Source organism: Spironucleus salmonicida, chromosome 3, assembly GCF_000497125.1.
Source record: "Spironucleus salmonicida strain ATCC 50377 chromosome 3, whole genome shotgun sequence".
Taxonomy (NCBI): domain Eukaryota; phylum Fornicata; order Diplomonadida; family Hexamitidae; genus Spironucleus; species Spironucleus salmonicida.
In genome coordinates this window covers 894,291-911,973 of record NC_090598.1, presented here as the reverse complement: position 1 = coordinate 911,973, position 17,683 = coordinate 894,291, and the positions used below count along the sequence as shown (strand labels likewise).

General features: G+C 52.2%; 15 protein-coding genes across 15 annotated transcripts; 7 read left to right on the top strand and 8 right to left on the bottom strand. All coding sequences in view use genetic code 6, as the record gives it.

Moving 5' to 3' along the window:
• Positions 1 to 48: 48 nt before the first annotated feature.
• SS50377_22857 (TBC domain-containing protein) lies at positions 49 to 1,107 on the bottom strand (the record flags this gene model as incomplete). The annotated part of the gene is made up of 1 exon (XM_067906735.1): positions 49 to 1,107. The coding sequence occupies one exon, from the start codon at positions 1,105 to 1,107 to the stop codon at positions 49 to 51; it is 1,059 nt and encodes a 352-aa protein (XP_067766003.1).
• A 36-nt stretch (positions 1,108 to 1,143) lies between these two features.
• SS50377_22856 (uncharacterized protein) lies at positions 1,144 to 1,659 on the bottom strand (the record flags this gene model as incomplete). The annotated part of the gene is made up of 1 exon (XM_067906734.1): positions 1,144 to 1,659. The coding sequence occupies one exon, from the start codon at positions 1,657 to 1,659 to the stop codon at positions 1,144 to 1,146; it is 516 nt and encodes a 171-aa protein (XP_067766002.1).
• Positions 1,660 to 1,815: 156 nt separating this feature from the next.
• Positions 1,816 to 2,895, top strand: SS50377_22855 (Transmembrane domain-containing protein; the record flags this gene model as incomplete). The annotated part of the gene is made up of 1 exon (XM_067906733.1): positions 1,816 to 2,895. One exon carries the CDS (start codon positions 1,816 to 1,818, stop codon positions 2,893 to 2,895), a length of 1,080 nt encoding a protein of 359 aa, XP_067766001.1.
• Positions 2,896 to 2,907: 12 nt separating this feature from the next.
• Positions 2,908 to 3,567, bottom strand: SS50377_22854 (uncharacterized protein; the record flags this gene model as incomplete). Its single annotated transcript, XM_067906732.1, has 1 exon — positions 2,908 to 3,567. One exon carries the CDS (start codon positions 3,565 to 3,567, stop codon positions 2,908 to 2,910), a length of 660 nt encoding a protein of 219 aa, XP_067766000.1.
• Positions 3,568 to 4,343: 776 nt separating this feature from the next.
• SS50377_22853 (uncharacterized protein) lies at positions 4,344 to 5,432 on the top strand (the record flags this gene model as incomplete). Its single annotated transcript, XM_067906731.1, has 1 exon — positions 4,344 to 5,432. One exon carries the CDS (start codon positions 4,344 to 4,346, stop codon positions 5,430 to 5,432), a length of 1,089 nt encoding a protein of 362 aa, XP_067765999.1.
• A 1,153-nt stretch (positions 5,433 to 6,585) lies between these two features.
• SS50377_22852 (uncharacterized protein) lies at positions 6,586 to 6,831 on the bottom strand (the record flags this gene model as incomplete). The annotated part of the gene is made up of 1 exon (XM_067906730.1): positions 6,586 to 6,831. The coding sequence occupies one exon, from the start codon at positions 6,829 to 6,831 to the stop codon at positions 6,586 to 6,588; it is 246 nt and encodes an 81-aa protein (XP_067765998.1).
• Positions 6,832 to 7,641: 810 nt separating this feature from the next.
• Positions 7,642 to 7,869, top strand: SS50377_22851 (uncharacterized protein; the record flags this gene model as incomplete). The annotated part of the gene is made up of 1 exon (XM_067906729.1): positions 7,642 to 7,869. The coding sequence occupies one exon, from the start codon at positions 7,642 to 7,644 to the stop codon at positions 7,867 to 7,869; it is 228 nt and encodes a 75-aa protein (XP_067765997.1).
• Positions 7,870 to 8,078: 209 nt separating this feature from the next.
• On the top strand, positions 8,079 to 9,545 carry SS50377_22850 (uncharacterized protein; the record flags this gene model as incomplete). The annotated part of the gene is made up of 1 exon (XM_067906728.1): positions 8,079 to 9,545. One exon carries the CDS (start codon positions 8,079 to 8,081, stop codon positions 9,543 to 9,545), a length of 1,467 nt encoding a protein of 488 aa, XP_067765996.1.
• Positions 9,546 to 9,554: 9 nt separating this feature from the next.
• SS50377_22849 (uncharacterized protein) lies at positions 9,555 to 10,361 on the bottom strand (the record flags this gene model as incomplete). The annotated part of the gene is made up of 1 exon (XM_067906727.1): positions 9,555 to 10,361. The coding sequence occupies one exon, from the start codon at positions 10,359 to 10,361 to the stop codon at positions 9,555 to 9,557; it is 807 nt and encodes a 268-aa protein (XP_067765995.1).
• A 32-nt stretch (positions 10,362 to 10,393) lies between these two features.
• On the bottom strand, positions 10,394 to 10,819 carry SS50377_22848 (uncharacterized protein; the record flags this gene model as incomplete). The annotated part of the gene is made up of 1 exon (XM_067906726.1): positions 10,394 to 10,819. One exon carries the CDS (start codon positions 10,817 to 10,819, stop codon positions 10,394 to 10,396), a length of 426 nt encoding a protein of 141 aa, XP_067765994.1.
• A 409-nt stretch (positions 10,820 to 11,228) lies between these two features.
• SS50377_22847 (4-alpha-glucanotransferase) lies at positions 11,229 to 13,865 on the top strand (the record flags this gene model as incomplete). The annotated part of the gene is made up of 1 exon (XM_067906725.1): positions 11,229 to 13,865. One exon carries the CDS (start codon positions 11,229 to 11,231, stop codon positions 13,863 to 13,865), a length of 2,637 nt encoding a protein of 878 aa, XP_067765993.1.
• Positions 13,866 to 14,577: 712 nt separating this feature from the next.
• SS50377_22846 (uncharacterized protein) lies at positions 14,578 to 15,168 on the top strand (the record flags this gene model as incomplete). The annotated part of the gene is made up of 1 exon (XM_067906724.1): positions 14,578 to 15,168. One exon carries the CDS (start codon positions 14,578 to 14,580, stop codon positions 15,166 to 15,168), a length of 591 nt encoding a protein of 196 aa, XP_067765992.1.
• A 32-nt stretch (positions 15,169 to 15,200) lies between these two features.
• On the top strand, positions 15,201 to 16,007 carry SS50377_22845 (uncharacterized protein; the record flags this gene model as incomplete). Its single annotated transcript, XM_067906723.1, has 1 exon — positions 15,201 to 16,007. The coding sequence occupies one exon, from the start codon at positions 15,201 to 15,203 to the stop codon at positions 16,005 to 16,007; it is 807 nt and encodes a 268-aa protein (XP_067765991.1).
• A 9-nt stretch (positions 16,008 to 16,016) lies between these two features.
• SS50377_22844 (uncharacterized protein) lies at positions 16,017 to 17,483 on the bottom strand (the record flags this gene model as incomplete). The annotated part of the gene is made up of 1 exon (XM_067906722.1): positions 16,017 to 17,483. One exon carries the CDS (start codon positions 17,481 to 17,483, stop codon positions 16,017 to 16,019), a length of 1,467 nt encoding a protein of 488 aa, XP_067765990.1.
• Positions 17,484 to 17,516: 33 nt separating this feature from the next.
• Positions 17,517 to 17,672, bottom strand: SS50377_22843 (uncharacterized protein; the record flags this gene model as incomplete). Its single annotated transcript, XM_067906721.1, has 1 exon — positions 17,517 to 17,672. The coding sequence occupies one exon, from the start codon at positions 17,670 to 17,672 to the stop codon at positions 17,517 to 17,519; it is 156 nt and encodes a 51-aa protein (XP_067765989.1).
• Between the last annotated feature and the right edge of the window lie 11 nt (positions 17,673 to 17,683).

The following is a 17,683-nucleotide window of genomic DNA, read 5'->3' as shown; positions in this document are numbered from 1 at the left end:
CAAGAATTACCTGGTGCTCCGGGACCGCCTGCTGAACTGGTTGTGACCTCAGACCATCTCCAGCAGCACGAACAGGTTGTTGATCTCGGCCGTAAATTTCCCCTTAATGCGCTTCGCGGTCTGTATAATCCTGGCTGGATCCCCGCCGCCTTGTTTCATCATCTACACGACGCCCTCATCGCCGTTCTCCAATATTTCGCAGCTCGACTCATAGGCGTACGCAATCAGCACTTCGAGCAATGTCTGGTCTAAATTGGTGCTCGCCATGACCACGTCTAAGATTCTCAGTGAGAATTTAATTCCTTTCTTGGCGAAGCCCGTGAAGATCAGTCCGCTGAGCGCGCAGTCCACCAGATGATAGACGCTCTGCGACAGTCGCTCCTGGATGACGTGCAAGGGCTCGCCCTGGTCCTCGAACAGGCGGATGACCGCCTTGAAAATGCAAATGGAGTACGTCTTGATGGTCTGCTCCGCAAACGACTGGAAATCCCGGAACACCCTGGACCCGCAGTAGTGCAAGACCAGCGCCAGCGCCTGCTCCTCCGTGTCCGCGCTCAGTAACAGCACAGCGGTTAGAAGCGACAGCCCCTGCACGTAGAAGTTGTTGTGGAGGATGGCGGCGCACACCACGTTGTTCAGTGGATGGAACAACAGCTGGCCTGCCTGGAACAGCCAGAGCGAGGAGAAGGTCCGGTCGATGTCCGCGAGCAGCATCGAGTGCTGCTAGACGTAGTTGCTCGCCAGGAACTGCGTCTCCAGGATGTCCCTGTCGTGCACCAGGTTGAACTCGGCGTTCATTGGCAGGAGCTTCACGCGGTAGAGCAGGTCCCGCGCCGTCTGCAGCGTCTGCGCGCCCAGGAACGTCGTGTACAGCAGGGACCGGTTGTAGATATCCACCGGCAGCTCGAGCCTGTCTAGGTTTTTAAAGTTTATCTCGTGGTAGGGGACCGACTTTTTGGGGTAGATCGTGGTTTTGAAAACTTTGGCCTCCTGCTGGGTTTTCGCGGAGGCCTTCATATAGTCGTCGATGATCTTCTTGGGCAGACTGGTCTCGCTGAAGACCTGCTTGTAGATGAAGATCCTCTGCTCGGGCTATATTTTGTCCATTCTGGGAAGTGATTCTATCGACAGTACCGTATAATATCAAATATTCATTAGTTTTTGAATAGTCGCGCATATATGAGTATGGCCAGATCGGTGCGGGTACAAGTATATTGGTAAATTAGTTGGTTTTTCTGAAATTAAATCAAATTTGCGAGAGAGTTTCTGCGTGCGCGGAGCAATCCTGGCGATCCGCGGAGTGACTCGGCGCCAGCGGGGGGCGATTGGGCCTTGCGCGGAGTCGTGGGGAGGCGCCTGCCCGTACTGCTGCAGGGACGCTGCTGCCGGATAATTTATGTCTGCCCGTGCGCCGGCACTGTCTTCGCGGCGTTGCCCGCTGAGTACGGGTGGGATGGTGAGCAGCGAGCCCGCCCTGCTCCGCCAGGTCAGCTGGGCCTGAGTGGGGTGTCCAAAGTCGCTAATGCCAAATTGCGAAAATGCTCTGCCGGCCTCCACACCGCAGCTCTTGCATTCTGGGTGCGGGACGGCTGCGGGCGCAAGAGGACCCGGTGCCGCTGCATCTGCCTCCTCCAGAGCCCTGGGCGGGCCGGATAGCATATACTATGTGGTATTGTATACTAGTAATCCCACCCTACACTTGCCTCGGCGGCCGCCGGCCCAGAGCGATGCCTGGCTGAATGCAGCAGCGAGTTTATGACGGCCGCCATTTGCGCGTATAGACTATAATAATGAGGTTACGTAACGCCAAAATAAATGAACGAGTTTGCCCTGCAGCTGCTCAAGTGCCTCCTGTCCGTCCTCGCGTCCCTGCCCATCGCCGTCATCGTCTTCGGCACCGTCTTCCTGTGCTGCGGGATGAGCCCGCGGTACTTCGAAATATTCTACGGCGACATAATCTCGAGCCTCACCCTCGCCTCGCTGCTGACCCAGCGCACCTTCAAGGAGGCAGAAAAGCGCCTGGAGAAGCTCCACTACGTCGTGAAGTACATAATCGTGTCGTCACTCGTCGTGGGCTGCGGGGTGCTGCTCTTTGCGGCGGAGTCCTTCTTCGTCTTGCGCTACTTCCCAGGGCAGACGGACATCATCATCCTGCACAGGTACTGGTTCACGATCACCGTCATGATGTCGCTGTTCTTCTTCGACCATCAGGTGATCCACCACCCATACCCGTACAAGATCATCTTCTGGTACCTGATTAGCTGGCTGCTGTACTACGTCATCAACGACTCCATCCCGCTCTCACTCGCCCGGACCACGATCTACATCGGGTTTTACCGGCACCACATCCTCCGGTTCATGCCCACCGAGTTCCTGACGACCCCGAACCGGCTGGTGATCTTCTCCGTGCTGCTCTGCCTGCACACGATAATATTCCAGGAGCTGGCGATGCTCTCCGACGCCTCGGCCGAGCTGGCCCAGTACCGCGCGATCTACTACCAGTCGTTCCTGAACTTCGGGTTCACGCTCGCCAACCACCGGCTGGTGAAGAGGCAGCAGCAGAAGGTGCTGGTGAACAAGAAGTACCTGCCCGTGTACATCCTGATCTGCTACGGGTACGGCATCATCATCGGGTTCCTGGTGATGCTGGTGTACCACGGCGTGTTCTTCCCCTACTTCTTCCAGAAGGTCATCTCGCAGGAGCTCCCCAAGACCGACAGCCTGTACGTGGCCAGCACGCTGAACTGGATCGACCGGGTCTCCTACGTGCAGACCCTGTCGTACGTGCGGCCGAAGGAGGACGTAGAGCAGCCGCACGACGACCACCATGGCCTGATAGTCAGCACGCCCCACAGCGTCACGGAGAACCTGAGCCAGCTAGAGCATGTGCTGTGAGGCAATACACCATCACCAGAAGGCGCCGCTGTAGTTGGCGCTGAAGAGATTCAGGCTCGGGAGGTTGGAGTTGGCGAGGTTTGCCTGGAACATTTCCAGCGAGGCAATCGCCTGGTTAATTATAGGATCGTTCATGCCGTAATAGGCAGGCTAATGCGCGTGCTAGGCCTCGGGAGGGTTGCTGAAGAGTGGCTTCAGAACAATTGTGTCCTTGGGATCTGGCACCCGGTTAGCTAGCTGCCGCTCGCCGCTCCGGAGCCCCTTAACCACGTGGTACACAAGGTTGTCGACGGCGATGGGGAAGATGTCCTTTCCTTCCACCAGCTTCTTGCAGCTCTCGCGAAGAGTCTTCTAGTCCACGTCTGGCCCCTCCTCGTGGTACGCCTAGGCAATGCAGTCGATGAGTACCTTATGGTAGCGCTTGATGTCCCCTGAGTATGCATGCTTCTGATAGCAGTTTGAGAAGTGCTTGGTGGACCAGTCCCCGGTGACCCCTAGGATCTTGTTCAGTGCCGGCCAGAACCCCTGACGATCCTGCTTAGACAGGCTGTGGAATAGCGCAATAGCATCGCGGGGAGATGCGTTCTGCGGAAGGTCTGGAACTCTTGTGCGGAGAACCCGCAGGAACGCCTCGTCGAAGGCCTGGTGTGCGACTGGCGGTGTCCTGCCCATTTTTATGCAGTATCGCATACCATATTATATAAACGCATTGTATTTGTGGTTTAGACCAGTTCCCTAAAACCTAATTACCTCACTTCACATCGTTGATCCAGCTCACACCAGTCTCCTGCCTGTCCATGAACCTCACGACCTGGCTGTAGCTCTTCTTGTACTCCTCGGTTTCTTTCTCGAACATGGTTTCCCGATTTTTTACAAATGATATTATTTCTAAGTAATTAAATAATATTTTAAACAATTCACTATATTTTTATTTAACAGTAAATCAATATATATTTAAATATATTATATGTTTTTATGATACAAATATTTTACGCAACTAAAATACTATCATTCAAAAGTATTTCTTTGACGCTAGTTAATTATGTTATAGCAATATAAATATTTCTAGGAAAAAATATTTAAATGTATAATACCATTATAACCAAACGAGAATCATGTAATCTTGGTATAAAACCTATAACTAAGAATTACATTTCAATAACAGTATACTCATATGCAAGATTTTCACGAAAGCTAAAAGATATAACGTAACTGATTTACCTAACTTTTATTCATTCTAGCACATCCAATTATATGCTTTACCTTGTATTTCACGAAAATCAGTATTATCTACCTTTTAAAAATTTACAATTATAAATAAATTATTTTTTCCATTTTCCGATTTACTGTATAAAAAGTTATTTATATTATTATATAAAAACAACTTTCATTTCTAGTTTATTTAAGTTATGGTTTTTATATAATATCCAATATGTATACTATTAAAAATGCCCAAACCGCTTCCCCAAATACCCAAGCCGAAACCGCTCACGACACCACAAATTCTAGAACTGAACGCGCAATTGGAGTCATCCCTCAAATTTGCCAAATAGCAGCTTAAAAACTACAAATCGCTCTACAAAACGACGAAGTCGCACCTGTAGGCGGCAAAACGTGAAATTGAATCGCTGAAGCTCGACCTCCGAGATAGCACATCCACGGCAGAGATATAACGCCCCAAGCGGCCCCAAAATGCGGTTCCGCCCATCAAAAACATCCAAATTTCGAGCTTTCAGGTCCTGAAGCCTCCACCGGTCACCCACGAGCAGTATCAGGCGCTCACGAAGCACAACATGAAGCTGCAGGACGAGGTGACACGCCTGAAACAGCAGCGGTAGCAGCTTCTCGCGGAGCAGGAGCAGCTCTTCCGGCAGATCCAGGAGCGCGACGGCGCCGGAAACGCATTCGAGCAGGAGAAGGCGCGCGCTGCTCTCGAACGCGATAACGAAATTCTGATCAGAGAGCTGCGGAAGCTGGACCGTAGCAAAGCGCAGCTGGAGGGATAGGTCGCGACCCTGCAGGCGCAGACGGAACGCGAATTCTAGGGCGCGCAGGAGGACGTGGGCGGCTACGAGCGCATAATTAAGGACCTGGAGCGGCAGCTCTTCGCGTCGCAGCAGAACTTCACAGCGATCCAGGAGGAAGCACAATACCGTATCGAGAGCTCGGCGCAGCAGCTTAACACGCTCCAGAAGCAGCTTCTGGCCGTGCAGCACACACCGCGAACCACAAACTCGATATATCAGAAGTTGGTCGAATTCAGGGAAAATGAGCTTATTTCGGCCGCATCGGGAGTGGGCACCGAGCGGCTTAACGAGTTGGAGCAGAAATTGTTATTCAGAGCGCCGGAAGTGCTGCATTTTGTTGATTAAAATTGGAGCGAAAAGTTGAAAATGATTGCAATTTCATTATTCGGGGATGACTATCTGGCCGGAATTTTCGTGGCCGGGGGTGGAATGCTTAACGATGCAGGGATGTACGAGGTGAATGGGGTAGTTGAGTAGCAAGAAGAGCATGAAGAGGACGGAATTGACTGAAACTGGTTTTTTGCGTTTATATGACACTTGTTTTGTTCCTGAATAAAGTGAGATGCGTGGTTTTAGGACTAAACACAATATTTGGTATTTAGATTTTTAATTAATTATTTATTATATTATATAATAATGTAAATTTCTTTTTAAAATTTTATAAATTGCTAGATTTATATTTACAATTAGCAAAACAATTAATGAAGTTAAAGTAAGCTAACAGTTGGAAGAGACAAGTTAAAAATTTCATAATAAGGATAATTGTACGACAAGATTCGGGAAACTCAATTGCAGATTTTTTTAATCAATCAATATAATTATATTAACTATTTTCGTTATTTATCATAATAGGTATTGCGTATTCAACTAATTAAAGTTAACATTTATATATATGTTCAAGCATAAAGCAATAACATAGCGTATTATCCAAACTCAATATTTCCTAGACAATAAGATCAATTATGCTTAATTTTATTAATGTAAATACAATCTGTAAAATATTCATTTAATCAAAGTGAGCAACTTCAATAAGGACCACAAAGTTTATACTAGATATGTATTAATTTATAATTAGAAATATTATATATATGTTTTTTGTAAAAACTTAAGAAACAAAAACTATTGACAGTATTACTAAATAATATAAAGAATATTTGATAACTTAGAAATGGGATAATGTATTTCTACTATATAATCAGCAGACACATCTTTATCATCTATTGTTGTAGTCCAGGAAGAACCAGTAATGGGTCTGAGAAAATTATCTACTGTTAAATCATAAATTCTAGAAGAAAATATTAATGATATATTTATAGATCTTGAGTTTTGCTCAGAAAATGGATCAAAAAGTTAATTTAATGTAAATTTATCAATAAGCTGCGAAAGATATAGTTTAAGCTTTACTGATCCTGACTAGTTAGTTTAAATTTTAGCAGTATGAATATATAAAAGAAAGACGAATTTATATTTATAAAAGACTTAGAATGATATTAATTTATTATAATTAACATATTATATCATTTAGACATATTTTTAGCAGAAAAAAATATATTTGCGAATGTTATCAGAAAATTCATCGAAGTTTAATTGCACTTAAACTCCTGACACTTTCCTATGTCGGCGTGACCGCCGCATTCGATACACAAATTACCCAACCCCTCACTCAGAAGCGCCAGCCGCGCCTGAAGTTGCGCACCTCGTTCAGCCTCTGCCGGCCATCCCCGACCTCTGGTTTGCGGGAGGCACAGCGGTGCGGCGGCAGCGCTGGCAGGGGGTACAGCTCCGCCGTGGGGCGCACTGTCGCGTATCCGGCGAACTGAGTACACGACTTCTGGGGCGTGTCGGAGCGGCAGCCCTGATAGCGGTCGATGTAACGCAGCGTGGCGTCGAGCTGGAGGTCCACCTGCATTTGTGGAGTGGCAGTTTATTCGGATTCGCGATTGCAATAGGCTGATAATAAACACCGGAGAAACTAGATGAAATATGTTATTAATATTTGGAATAGTTATAAAGTATACTTGGTATGCAATTAGTTTCTAAGGAATTTAGTAGTATTTACTAAGTTAATTAACAGGAGTACATAAATATTTAAGATTATTCAGTATCCTTAATTAATTAAAATTTAATTGTTCTATATAATATTTAGTTCTATAAATTAGCTCAATTTTATCAAAATAAAAACATTTAGTAGTGTAGTTTAATTAAATATATGTCGCTTTAATGTAAATGCTCACAAAAATTAAATGCATTATAACTATTTAAAGAACACGTTACATATTTTTCATATTTTTTGGTGTTAACTGGCATTTACCATAATGCTGAGACTTGCAGTAAATACAACTCCCATATTTATTTAACTTATAGTTACTATCACCTTTAGTATCTATTATTCTGAGAAAATATTATTTCTATTATTTTTAAATTTACTATTTATGTGATATGGATTAATAATTAAACTATACTTTTTGAAAACACTCATATACAATTATTATTACTATTAATTTAATACTTTATTATTTACCTGATTTGTTTGAGGATACAATTGGCTATTTGTTCTCTAATTTATATGGATAAAACTATCTTGAAACTTAGTATAAATTCTCGTAATTATCTATAATAATAGATTTAATTAATTGTATAATATATTGTTAGTTTTACAGGTATTAACTTTTTACATCCTAATTATATTATATCGTGATATAATATATTATTTTTATAAATGCAGCTAAAAGGCCGTTCAGCTGTTGCACCCATGAACTTTAACAAACTCAAAAAATCACAAAAATCATTAGGGTGTCTGATTTTTAAAACTAGCAGATCAAACTCTCATATTATTAATGGCAACATAGACCAGGCTGTTAGGGATTCAAAGAATTGCTATCAGTTTCTAAATTTGGCCGACTGTGATCTTCTTACTTTAGATCTAACAGAAGATAGTCTAGGTTGAGTACAGTTGTTCGAGTTAAACCAAGTGAAAAGTTTATTGGATATTATTTATTTTTCTCAGCATTTTCAACTGAACATAAGGATTAGAATAGTCTTTATAGCCTGATACTCGCTATATACTACCCAGAAGCGTAGTTTGTTCTGAATTTGTTCATCGAGCAAATGCTGAAGAAGTGAGAGGGTTATATATAATAGTGGCGGCTGCGCAAAATGGAGGATCCTCTATGGCACGGCATGCTGGCGCTCCAGGAGGACCTGAAGGCCGTAAAGGCGCTGCTGCTGCACCTGCCCTGTCCAGACGTCCCGGACCTCACCTTCCCGTGCGCTCCCCCGCGGCCCCCGTCCCCGCTCCCGGTGCTCCGCGAGCTCGTCCTGGCGGCGCCCACGCTCTCCCAGGCCACCGCGGTGCTGGAGGCGCCCGTGGGCTCTGCCGCCTTCGGGGACGCCCTGGCCGCCGTACACCGCCAGAGCGAGCGCACGCCGGGGCTGCGGCCGCTCGTGGCCTTCGGGGTGCAGAAGGCGCAGAACTACGCCCTGCTGGGCCTGCGCCAGATGCGCGAGAGCGCGTTCGCGGGGCGGCAGCGCATGACGATGCGGCAGGTGCAGGCCCAGTTCCTGTCCCCGGGCGCGCGGGCGGCCTTCGACGTGTGGCGCCAGACCGACTTCGAGGGCTTCTGGGACGCCCTCGTCGCCGGGTACGTCCGCACCGTGGGGGAGTACAACGCGCAGCACCTCCGGGTGGGGGCCAGCGCGCCAGCCGCCCCCGCCCTGCCGCGCACGCTGCTGGGCTTCGCGGTGCACCGGACGGCGGGGAGCGTGTCGGAGGCGGAGCAGCAGGCGGCGGAAGGCAGCTTCCCCCTGTCCAACCAGTTCCTGACGGAGGCGGGCGCGCTGCTCAACGGGGCAGGGGTGGCCTCCGTCCAGGCGCACGTGGCGGGCCTGGGGTTTCCGGAGGTGCGGCTGCTGCAGCAGGGGCTGCGCGACCGGGCCCTGACGGCGGTGCTGTACGACCTCATCTTCCTGCGGCGCACGTTCCTCACGCCAGTGGCGACCTACTTCTCGCTGCTGCTGTTCGAGCAGGAGGCCGTGGCGTGTCTCACCGCGGACGCCGGCCTGCAGTTCCGCGTGCTGGGCCGCCTGTTCCAGCCCCTCTTCGCCTCGGTGAGCCGCCTGCTCCTCGAGACGCGCTGCCTCACGCGCTACGCGGAGGTGCTGTGCCTCGCCGGGGCGTTGCGGCCGTTCTGCGGCCCCTTCGCCGCCAAGCAGCTCGGCGCCATGGAGGGGTTCTGCGCGCGCGGGATCGCCTGCGAGGCGGCTGGGCTCGCGCTCGTCTCGCGGGACCCGCCGCCGTGCCTGCCCACCGCGCCCTCGGCCTACTGCATGGCGGCGTGCGGCGTGCTGCGGCTCACCGGGGCGACTGCCGGGGTGGAGGGCATCGCTGGGCTGCGGGCGGGCCTCCTGGGCGCGGTTGAGGCCGCCGCCCCCACAGCGGTCGCGCGGCTCAACGCCCTCGGCCTGGCCGCCGCGATGCTGGACGCCGACGACCCCCTGCAGAGCGAGCTGGCGCGGCGCGTTGATGGGGCGAGGGCGGCGGTGCGCTAGGAGCTGGCTGCCCGCACCGCTGGGCGGGAGGCCGGCGTGATCGGGGAGTGGGAGCGCCGGAGCCTGTGGGAGTGAGGATGGCAGTCACTTCGAGTTGTGGCCGGTCCACTTCTGGCACACGTTCTCGGGCCCCAGGGCGTTCACCTCCTCGCACAGCCCGGCGAAGGGCACCGGCGCATACTGGGCGGCGCGGACTGGGTTCTTGACGACCCGCGCGCGCTGCAGCTGCTCCGCGATCACTGCGCTCGGGGAGGCCGCGAAGGCCTCGGTGAAGGCGTGAAAGCGCAGGCGCTTGAGGAAGGACGCGCGGAGGCGGGCCAGGGGCGCGAACGAAGGCGGCGCGGCCGGAGTGGGGTTGCGCAGCCCCCAGAAGGGGAAGTAGCAGTCGCCCGCCGGCACCTCCGCCTCCTGCAGTGCGACCACCGTGCCGCGGTATCCGGCGCGCAGGGCGGCCGCCTGCACGTCCGTGAGCAGGAACACCCCGGGCCCGCGCGACCCGGGCAGCAGGGAGTGCGCGATCACCTCGGTGGGGTGCAGCAGCAAGTCGGCGGGCAGCGCGGCGAGCGCGGGGGCGGGGAGGCGCAGCACTGTCCTGCCGGCGCGCGCCTCCACCCGAATTCCGAGTGCCGCGGGGTCCACCGGGGCGCCGGCCGCCAGAATCGCCGGGAAGGTAGCCACCGTGGTGCGCAGCCGCCCGCAGGCGAGGGCGAGCACGCTCACGACGCCGGCGGCGACACGGACCACCACGGGCGTCGGGACGCGGGGAAGCTGCTGCGCCAGGGCCCGCAGGGTCAGCGCGCGCTCCTTCTCCAGGATGCGCCCCAGCATGCGGTCCGCCGGCGCCGGGAGGCCTGCGGGGACAGCGGCGGGGTAGAGGCGGACGTCGGCCATTTCGGAGGGGCGGGATATGGGAAAGGAACGCCTCACTTAGCCCTGCGGGCCTCGCGCTCCACGAAGCGCTGGCGGCCGCGGGACAGCCCCAGGCTCTTGCTGCGCACCAGCTCTGCGGCCGCGCCCCTGCGGCGAATGGCGGCCAGCTCGCGCTCGATCTCCCCGGTGCGGTCCGCAAGCTGGGCCCGCGACAGGCGGAAGGCGGAGGGGATGCGCTCCAGGCACACGCAGGAGGCCCCCAGCCTGGATGTGCAGAGCGCCAGGGACCGGGGCTCCAGGTCGAGCGCGTGCAGCTGGGCCGCCGTGGGCGTGCAGTTCTCGGAGGAGGCCTGCGAGCAGCCCGAGAAGTTCAGCGGGGTCCTCGGTATCTTCTGCCTGATCGCCTTGGGGCGGGGCTGCTCCACGGGCACCTCGCGGCTGCGCTCGCTGATGATCCGCTGCAGGGTAGCGATGTCCATTTCGCGGAGTGGGTGGCGCTGGCAGAGCGGCTGAGGGTTTTTTGGCAAACAGTTTTCATAAATAGGTAATCAAAATTTAGCTAGCCCAAATTACGTATTCATGACAATTTTCAATCTTTGAGGAGGAAATTACTAGCTGTTTGTAGCTAAATTTCTCGATAAAACTGATCATATAATTTCAAATCTTAAAATTTACACCTTGCATGTTAATTTACGCAATTTGTCAAATTGCACTGAAAATACATCTCATTAAAAGTGTTCCAGGTTTTTACAAATTTTAACACCTATTCGCAATTCCAAACGCCCATTTAACCTTATTCTCACCGTAAATAACTGACAGTTATTCAAATCGTCAGATACGCATTTTTCACTATTATATCAGTAATCTAATTTTTCCCTTTCCTTAAAAATGAAAGTCACTTTCCACCTCGCCAACTACACCGCAAACCACGCAGAGCAAATCTACCTACTCGGCTCGACCGCTGAGCTCGGCACACGCGAATTCCCAGTCCCGCTCACGTACACAAAAAACTCACAAAAAGCGACTATTATATTCTAAAAATACGAATCAGCAACATATCGCTATTTTACTGATATAAGAGACGACGTAATGACGCGTGCGCTGCCGCCCTTCGTAGACGGCGCAGAGATTGTTTTAAGTGACGATTTTTCGCCCTCTAGAGCGAATCCGTGGTATTCAACCGCCTTTCAGGTCATCGCCGGAAAGCCCCAAAATCCATCAGAATTCACGTGTTCTAACCACGTAATTCGCGTCCTGGTGCCCTATCCGTGCGCCTCGGTCAGCATTTCGACGTCTCAAAATTGGTCCAAATCGACCGAAATGCACCACATCGGAAACCGAATTTACGAGTTTCTCGCTCCAAACGACGAATTCGAATACAAATTTATTACTAATTAAATGTGGGAATTCGGCGAAAATCACAAAAATTTCCCTTCCAAAATCGGCTCAATTTCGACGCATTTTTTCAGGTACGAAAACGCTCCAAAAACGCGTTTTTCGGGCGTAAACACGCCGGTTTTTTCGCTCAAAACGACGAATTCCGTCGGCTGCGGCGAGTTTTCGGACCTGAAAATGCTGTCCGATTTGTGCAGCAAAACGGGCGTCAGGGTGATACAAATCCTGCCTATTAACGACACCCAGTGCGAAAATAACTGGAAGGACTCGTACCCGTATTCCGGGATTTCCGTGTTCGCGATGCACCCGATTTACGCGAATTTGCGCGAAATTGAGGGGGCGTCAGAATTCGAAAAGGAGATATAGGGAGCGAAAATGAGGTGCGCGGGAGGCGAAATTAGCATGGATTACGAGCTCACGATTTCTGAGAAAATGCGCATTTTGAGGCTAATTTACAACAAGCAAATTGGCAAATTGGAAGGGAAAATCAAAAAATGGGTTGCGGAAACTCGTGATGTGGATTACTGGATATACGGTTATTGTGTGTTTAAATGGCTTACTGAGCAGTTTGGCACTATCGATTTCAGCAAGTGGGGCAAAAATGCGGTTTACGATAACGAAAAATTTGTTAAACTTGATATGCAGGAAAGGTAAGTATATTTAAAAGATATATTTTACGGTACTAAAAAATCAGAAATTTGGTTTTATGCCTTCATTTAATACGTTTTGGATCAGTAGCTTGTGAGTGCTGCATCCTATGCCCGTGAAAATGGTGTTTTCCTGAAAGGTGATATTCCGATTGGCGTAAATCCTATTTCTGTTGATACCTGGGAGAGAACTGGGCTATTTAATATGGATACATGCACTGGGGCGCCTCCTGATCAATTCTCGGAGACGGGACAAAATTGGGGATTCCCTACTTATAATTGGACAGAAATGCAAAAAGATAATCAGTTTGAATGGTGGAGCATCCGTTTTAGAAGCATGGAAAGATATTTCGATTCATTTAGAATTGATCACGTTTTAGGATGGTTCAGAATTTGGGAAATTCCTGGTGAATGTGTTAAAGGTAATGGAAGATTAGGGCATTTTGCGCCTTGCGATCCTATCTACTGGGACAGAATTTAATTTTGGGATATAGATCGTCTTTGTGAACCATTGCTGGAAAAATCTAACGTCATTCCAACTCTTTGTAATGTCTCTGAATACGAATTTCTTGAAAATAACGGTTTCTTTTACTTTGATTCCATTCAAAATAGGCTTAGATTTTCACTTAATGAAAAATAAAGCGTTGATAAAGCACGAAAGCTTATTACAGATGATGCACAATTTGAAAATATTAAAACAGCGATAGTTTTATTAAATGCTAACAGATGCATGACTCGTGATAGATTAAACGGGTAAAATTGCGGTCATCCAATATTCTGTAATTTAAAATACGCTACTGAAACTCCATCTTTCAAAGCATTAAATGACGGCACCAAGCACTTACTTCGCGAAATTGCAAATGACTACTTTTTCAAGGCTCATTAAGGTGTATGGGCTGATACTGCCTCCATAAGACTCCCAATTATTGGGAAAGCTTCAAATATGTTAATTATTGGTGAGGACTTAGGTCTATTGGCTCCAATCGTTCCTTAAAAGATGGAAGAGTTTGGTTTACTTGGATTAAGAGTACACAATATGCCATCTAACCCATAAAATACATTTTAAACACAAGAAAACTACAGCTGGATGACTGTTTGTACTCCTGGTACCCATGATTGCCCAAGTTTGAGAAGTTGGTGGTCAAGGGGCGGTAAGTAAGTCGAAGAGTATTGGAGAACAGAATTAGATAGACATGATGATTGCTGGAAGAAACCTTTAACTGTTTCTGACAGTCTTAATATTGTTCGCAAATTGCTCCATACTGAGAGCATGATTAGCATGTTTTTGATATAAGATTGGACTGCAATTACTGAAAAAACTAGATATAGTGGAGACGTCGCCAAGGAAGATATAAACCACCCAGAAATTGCTGAGTGGTATTGGAGATACAGAATGCCAATGACTATTGAGGATTTACTCGAAAACAAGGAGTTCTGTTCTCTTGTTAGAGAAGAAATTCAAAAATCTGGCAGAATTATCTGATGGAAATTTATTTTATATATACTTCATAAGCAATAGGAAATGTATATTATATAATGAGTTTTACTTCAGTGTTCCGGTTGAATTTTTCCTGAGATATTTAACATGTTATAAAATAATATACTAAATGTATAATACATTTTAATTATGATTGTCCGGACGTTAAATCTTAGCTGAAACTAGGAAATCCTAGGTTTCGATAGAACTATCTTAATAAAGAGGTAAATATATTGGATATATATAATATGATAAATTGAAGTGGTAATTAGACTAATAATTATTTCTAAATGCATACAATATTAATATACTATATACTATTCTTTTTCAAGTTATTTTTGTAATCGTTAATTTAAGTGGAACTATCTGATTCCTGTTCCGAATTCTATGTAAATATGATAATATTTATAATTGAAATATTTCTTATTGTACACCTTTCCCAATGAATTATCATAGATGGAACTATGTTGAAACGACGCAACTAAAGTAAGCTGTTTTAAATATGAGGGGGGATTGGTAACGTATTTAACAAATGTATTTCCCTCTTATTTCTGTACGTGTTATTCAGAATAAATACTACAAAATTCGTAAGTAGTAAGTTGAAAGATTAGATGCATTACTATTAACACTAGCTATGTAATGATAGCCATAGTGAATTAGTTAAAAAGTATTTTATTTTTGATTTTCTAAACAAAATTACACTGTTGTCATTAACGTTATGTTTCGGTGTTTTCTACACTATGTAAACCACGAATGTGAACAAATTATATTTGGTTTATTGAATTAAGCTAATGATACTTCAATATAGCCATGGATAATAATTTGCAGTAAACTGTTTGCTAAAAAACCCTCAGCCGCTCTGCCAGCGCCACCCACTCCGCGAAATGGACATCGCTACCCTGCAGCGGATCATCAGCGAGCGCAGCCGCGAGGTGCCCGTGGAGCAGCCCCGCCCCAAGGCGATCAGGCAGAAGATACCGAGGACCCCGCTGAACTTCTCGGGCTGCTCGCAGGCCTCCTCCGAGAACTGCACGCCCACGGCGGCCCAGCTGCACGCGCTCGACCTGGAGCCCCGGTCCCTGGCGCTCTGCACATCCAGGCTGGGGCCTCCTGCGTGTGCCTGGAGCGCATCCCCTCCGCCTTCCGCCTGTCGCGGGCCCAGCTTGCGGACCGCACCGGGGAGATCGAGCGCGAGCTGGCCGCCATTCGCCGCAGGGGCGCGGCCGCAGAGCTGGTGCGCAGCAAGAGCCTGGGGCTGTCCCGCGGCCGCCAGCGCTTCGTGGAGCGCGAGGCCCGCAGGGCTAAGTGAGGCGTTCCTTTCCCATATCCCGCCCCTCCGAAATGGCCGACGTCCGCCTCTACCCCGCCGCTGTCCCCGCAGGCCTCCCGGCGCCGGCGGACCGCATGCTGGGGCGCATCCTGGAGAAGGAGCGCGCGCTGACCCTGCGGGCCCTGGCGCAGCAGCTTCCCCGCGTCCCGACGCCCGTGGTGGTCCGTGTCGCCGCCGGCGTCGTGAGCGTGCTCGCCCTCGCCTGCGGGCGGCTGCGCACCACGGTGGCTACCTTCCCGGCGATTCTGGCGGCCGGCGCCCCGGTGGACCCCGCGGCACTCGGAATTCGGGTGGAGGCGCGCGCCGGCAGGACAGTGCTGCGCCTCCCCGCCCCCGCGCTCGCCGCGCTGCCCGCCGACTTGCTGCTGCACCCCACCGAGGTGATCGCGCACTCCCTGCTGCCCGGGTCGCGCGGGCCCGGGGTGTTCCTGCTCACGGACGTGCAGGCGGCCGCCCTGCGCGCCGGATACCGCGGCACGGTGGTCGCACTGCAGGAGGCGGAGGTGCCGGCGGGCGACTGCTACTTCCCCTTCTGGGGGCTGCGCAACCCCACTCCGGCCGCGCCGCCTTCGTTCGCGCCCCTGGCCCGCCTCCGCGCGTCCTTCCTCAAGCGCCTGCGCTTTCACGCCTTCACCGAGGCCTTCGCGGCCTCCCCGAGCGCAGTGATCGCGGAGCAGCTGCAGCGCGCGCGGGTCGTCAAGAACCCAGTCCGCGCCGCCCAGTATGCGCCGGTGCCCTTCGCCGGGCTGTGCGAGGAGGTGAACGCCCTGGGGCCCGAGAACGTGTGCCAGAAGTGGACCGGCCACAACTCGAAGTGACTGCCATCCTCACTCCCACAGGCTCCGGCGCTCCCACTCCCCGATCACGCCGGCCTCCCGCCCAGCGGTGCGGGCAGCCAGCTCCTAGCGCACCGCCGCCCTCGCCCCATCAACGCGCCGCGCCAGCTCGCTCTGCAGGGGGTCGTCGGCGTCCAGCATCGCGGCGGCCAGGCCGAGGGCGTTGAGCCGCGCGACCGCTGTGGGGGCGGCGGCCTCAACCGCGCCCAGGAGGCCCGCCCGCAGCCCAGCGATGCCCTCCACCCCGGCAGTCGCCCCGGTGAGCCGCAGCACGCCGCACGCCGCCATGCAGTAGGCCGAGGGCGCGGTGGGCAGGCACGGCGGCGGGTCCCGCGAGACGAGCGCGAGCCCAGCCGCCTCGCAGGCGATCCCGCGCGCGCAGAACCCCTCCATGGCGCCGAGCTGCTTGGCGGCGAAGGGGCCGCAGAACGGCCGCAACGCCCCGGCGAGGCACAGCACCTCCGCGTAGCGCGTGAGGCAGCGCGTCTCGAGGAGCAGGCGGCTCACCGAGGCGAAGAGGGGCTGGAACAGGCGGCCCAGCACGCGGAACTGCAGGCCGGCGTCCGCGGTGAGACACGCCACGGCCTCCTGCTCGAACAGCAGCAGCGAGAAGTAGGTCGCCACTGGCGTGAGGAACGTGCGCCGCAGGAAGATGAGGTCGTACAGCACCGCCGTCAGGGCCCGGTCGCGCAGCCCCTGCTGCAGCAGCCGCACCTCCGGAAACCCCAGGCCCGCCACGTGCGCCTGGACGGAGGCCACCCCTGCCCCGTTGAGCAGCGCGCCCGCCTCCGTCAGGAACTGGTTGGACAGGGGGAAGCTGCCTTCCGCCGCCTGCTGCTCCGCCTCCGACACGCTCCCCGCCGTCCGGTGCACCGCGAAGCCCAGCAGCGTGCGCGGCAGGGCGGGGGCGGCTGGCGCGCTGGCCCCCACCCGGAGGTGCTGCGCGTTGTACTCCCCCACGGTGCGGACGTACCCGGCGACGAGGGCGTCCCAGAAGCCCTCGAAGTCGGTCTGGCGCCACACGTCGAAGGCCGCCCGCGCGCCCGGGGACAGGAACTGGGCCTGCACCTGCCGCATCGTCATGCGCTGCCGCCCCGCGAACGCGCTCTCGCGCATCTGGCGCAGGCCCAGCAGGGCGTAGTTCTGCGCCTTCTGCACCCCGAAGGCCACGAGCGGCCGCAGCCCCGGCGTGCGCTCGCTCTGGCGGTGTACGGCGGCCAGGGCGTCCCCGAAGGCGGCAGAGCCCACGGGCGCCTCCAGCACCGCGGTGGCCTGGGAGAGCGTGGGCGCCGCCAGGACGAGCTCGCGGAGCACCGGGAGCGGGGACGGGGGCCGCGGGGGAGCGCACGGGAAGGTGAGGTCCGGGACGTCTGGACAGGGCAGGTGCAGCAGCAGCGCCTTTACGGCCTTCAGGTCCTCCTGGAGCGCCAGCATGCCGTGCCATAGAGGATCCTCCATTTTGCGCAGCCGCCACTATTATATATAACCCTCTCACTTCTTCAGCATTTGCTCGATGAACAATTTCAGCGTCTCATCCTCCGCAATCGCCTCCTCGTAAGCCCTCCGGGCCTTCCAGACCAGCGTATTCCGGATAGCCTTCATCCCTGGATTTTGCACACTACTCAATTTAATTGGATCATCAACCATTTTTCAAATTA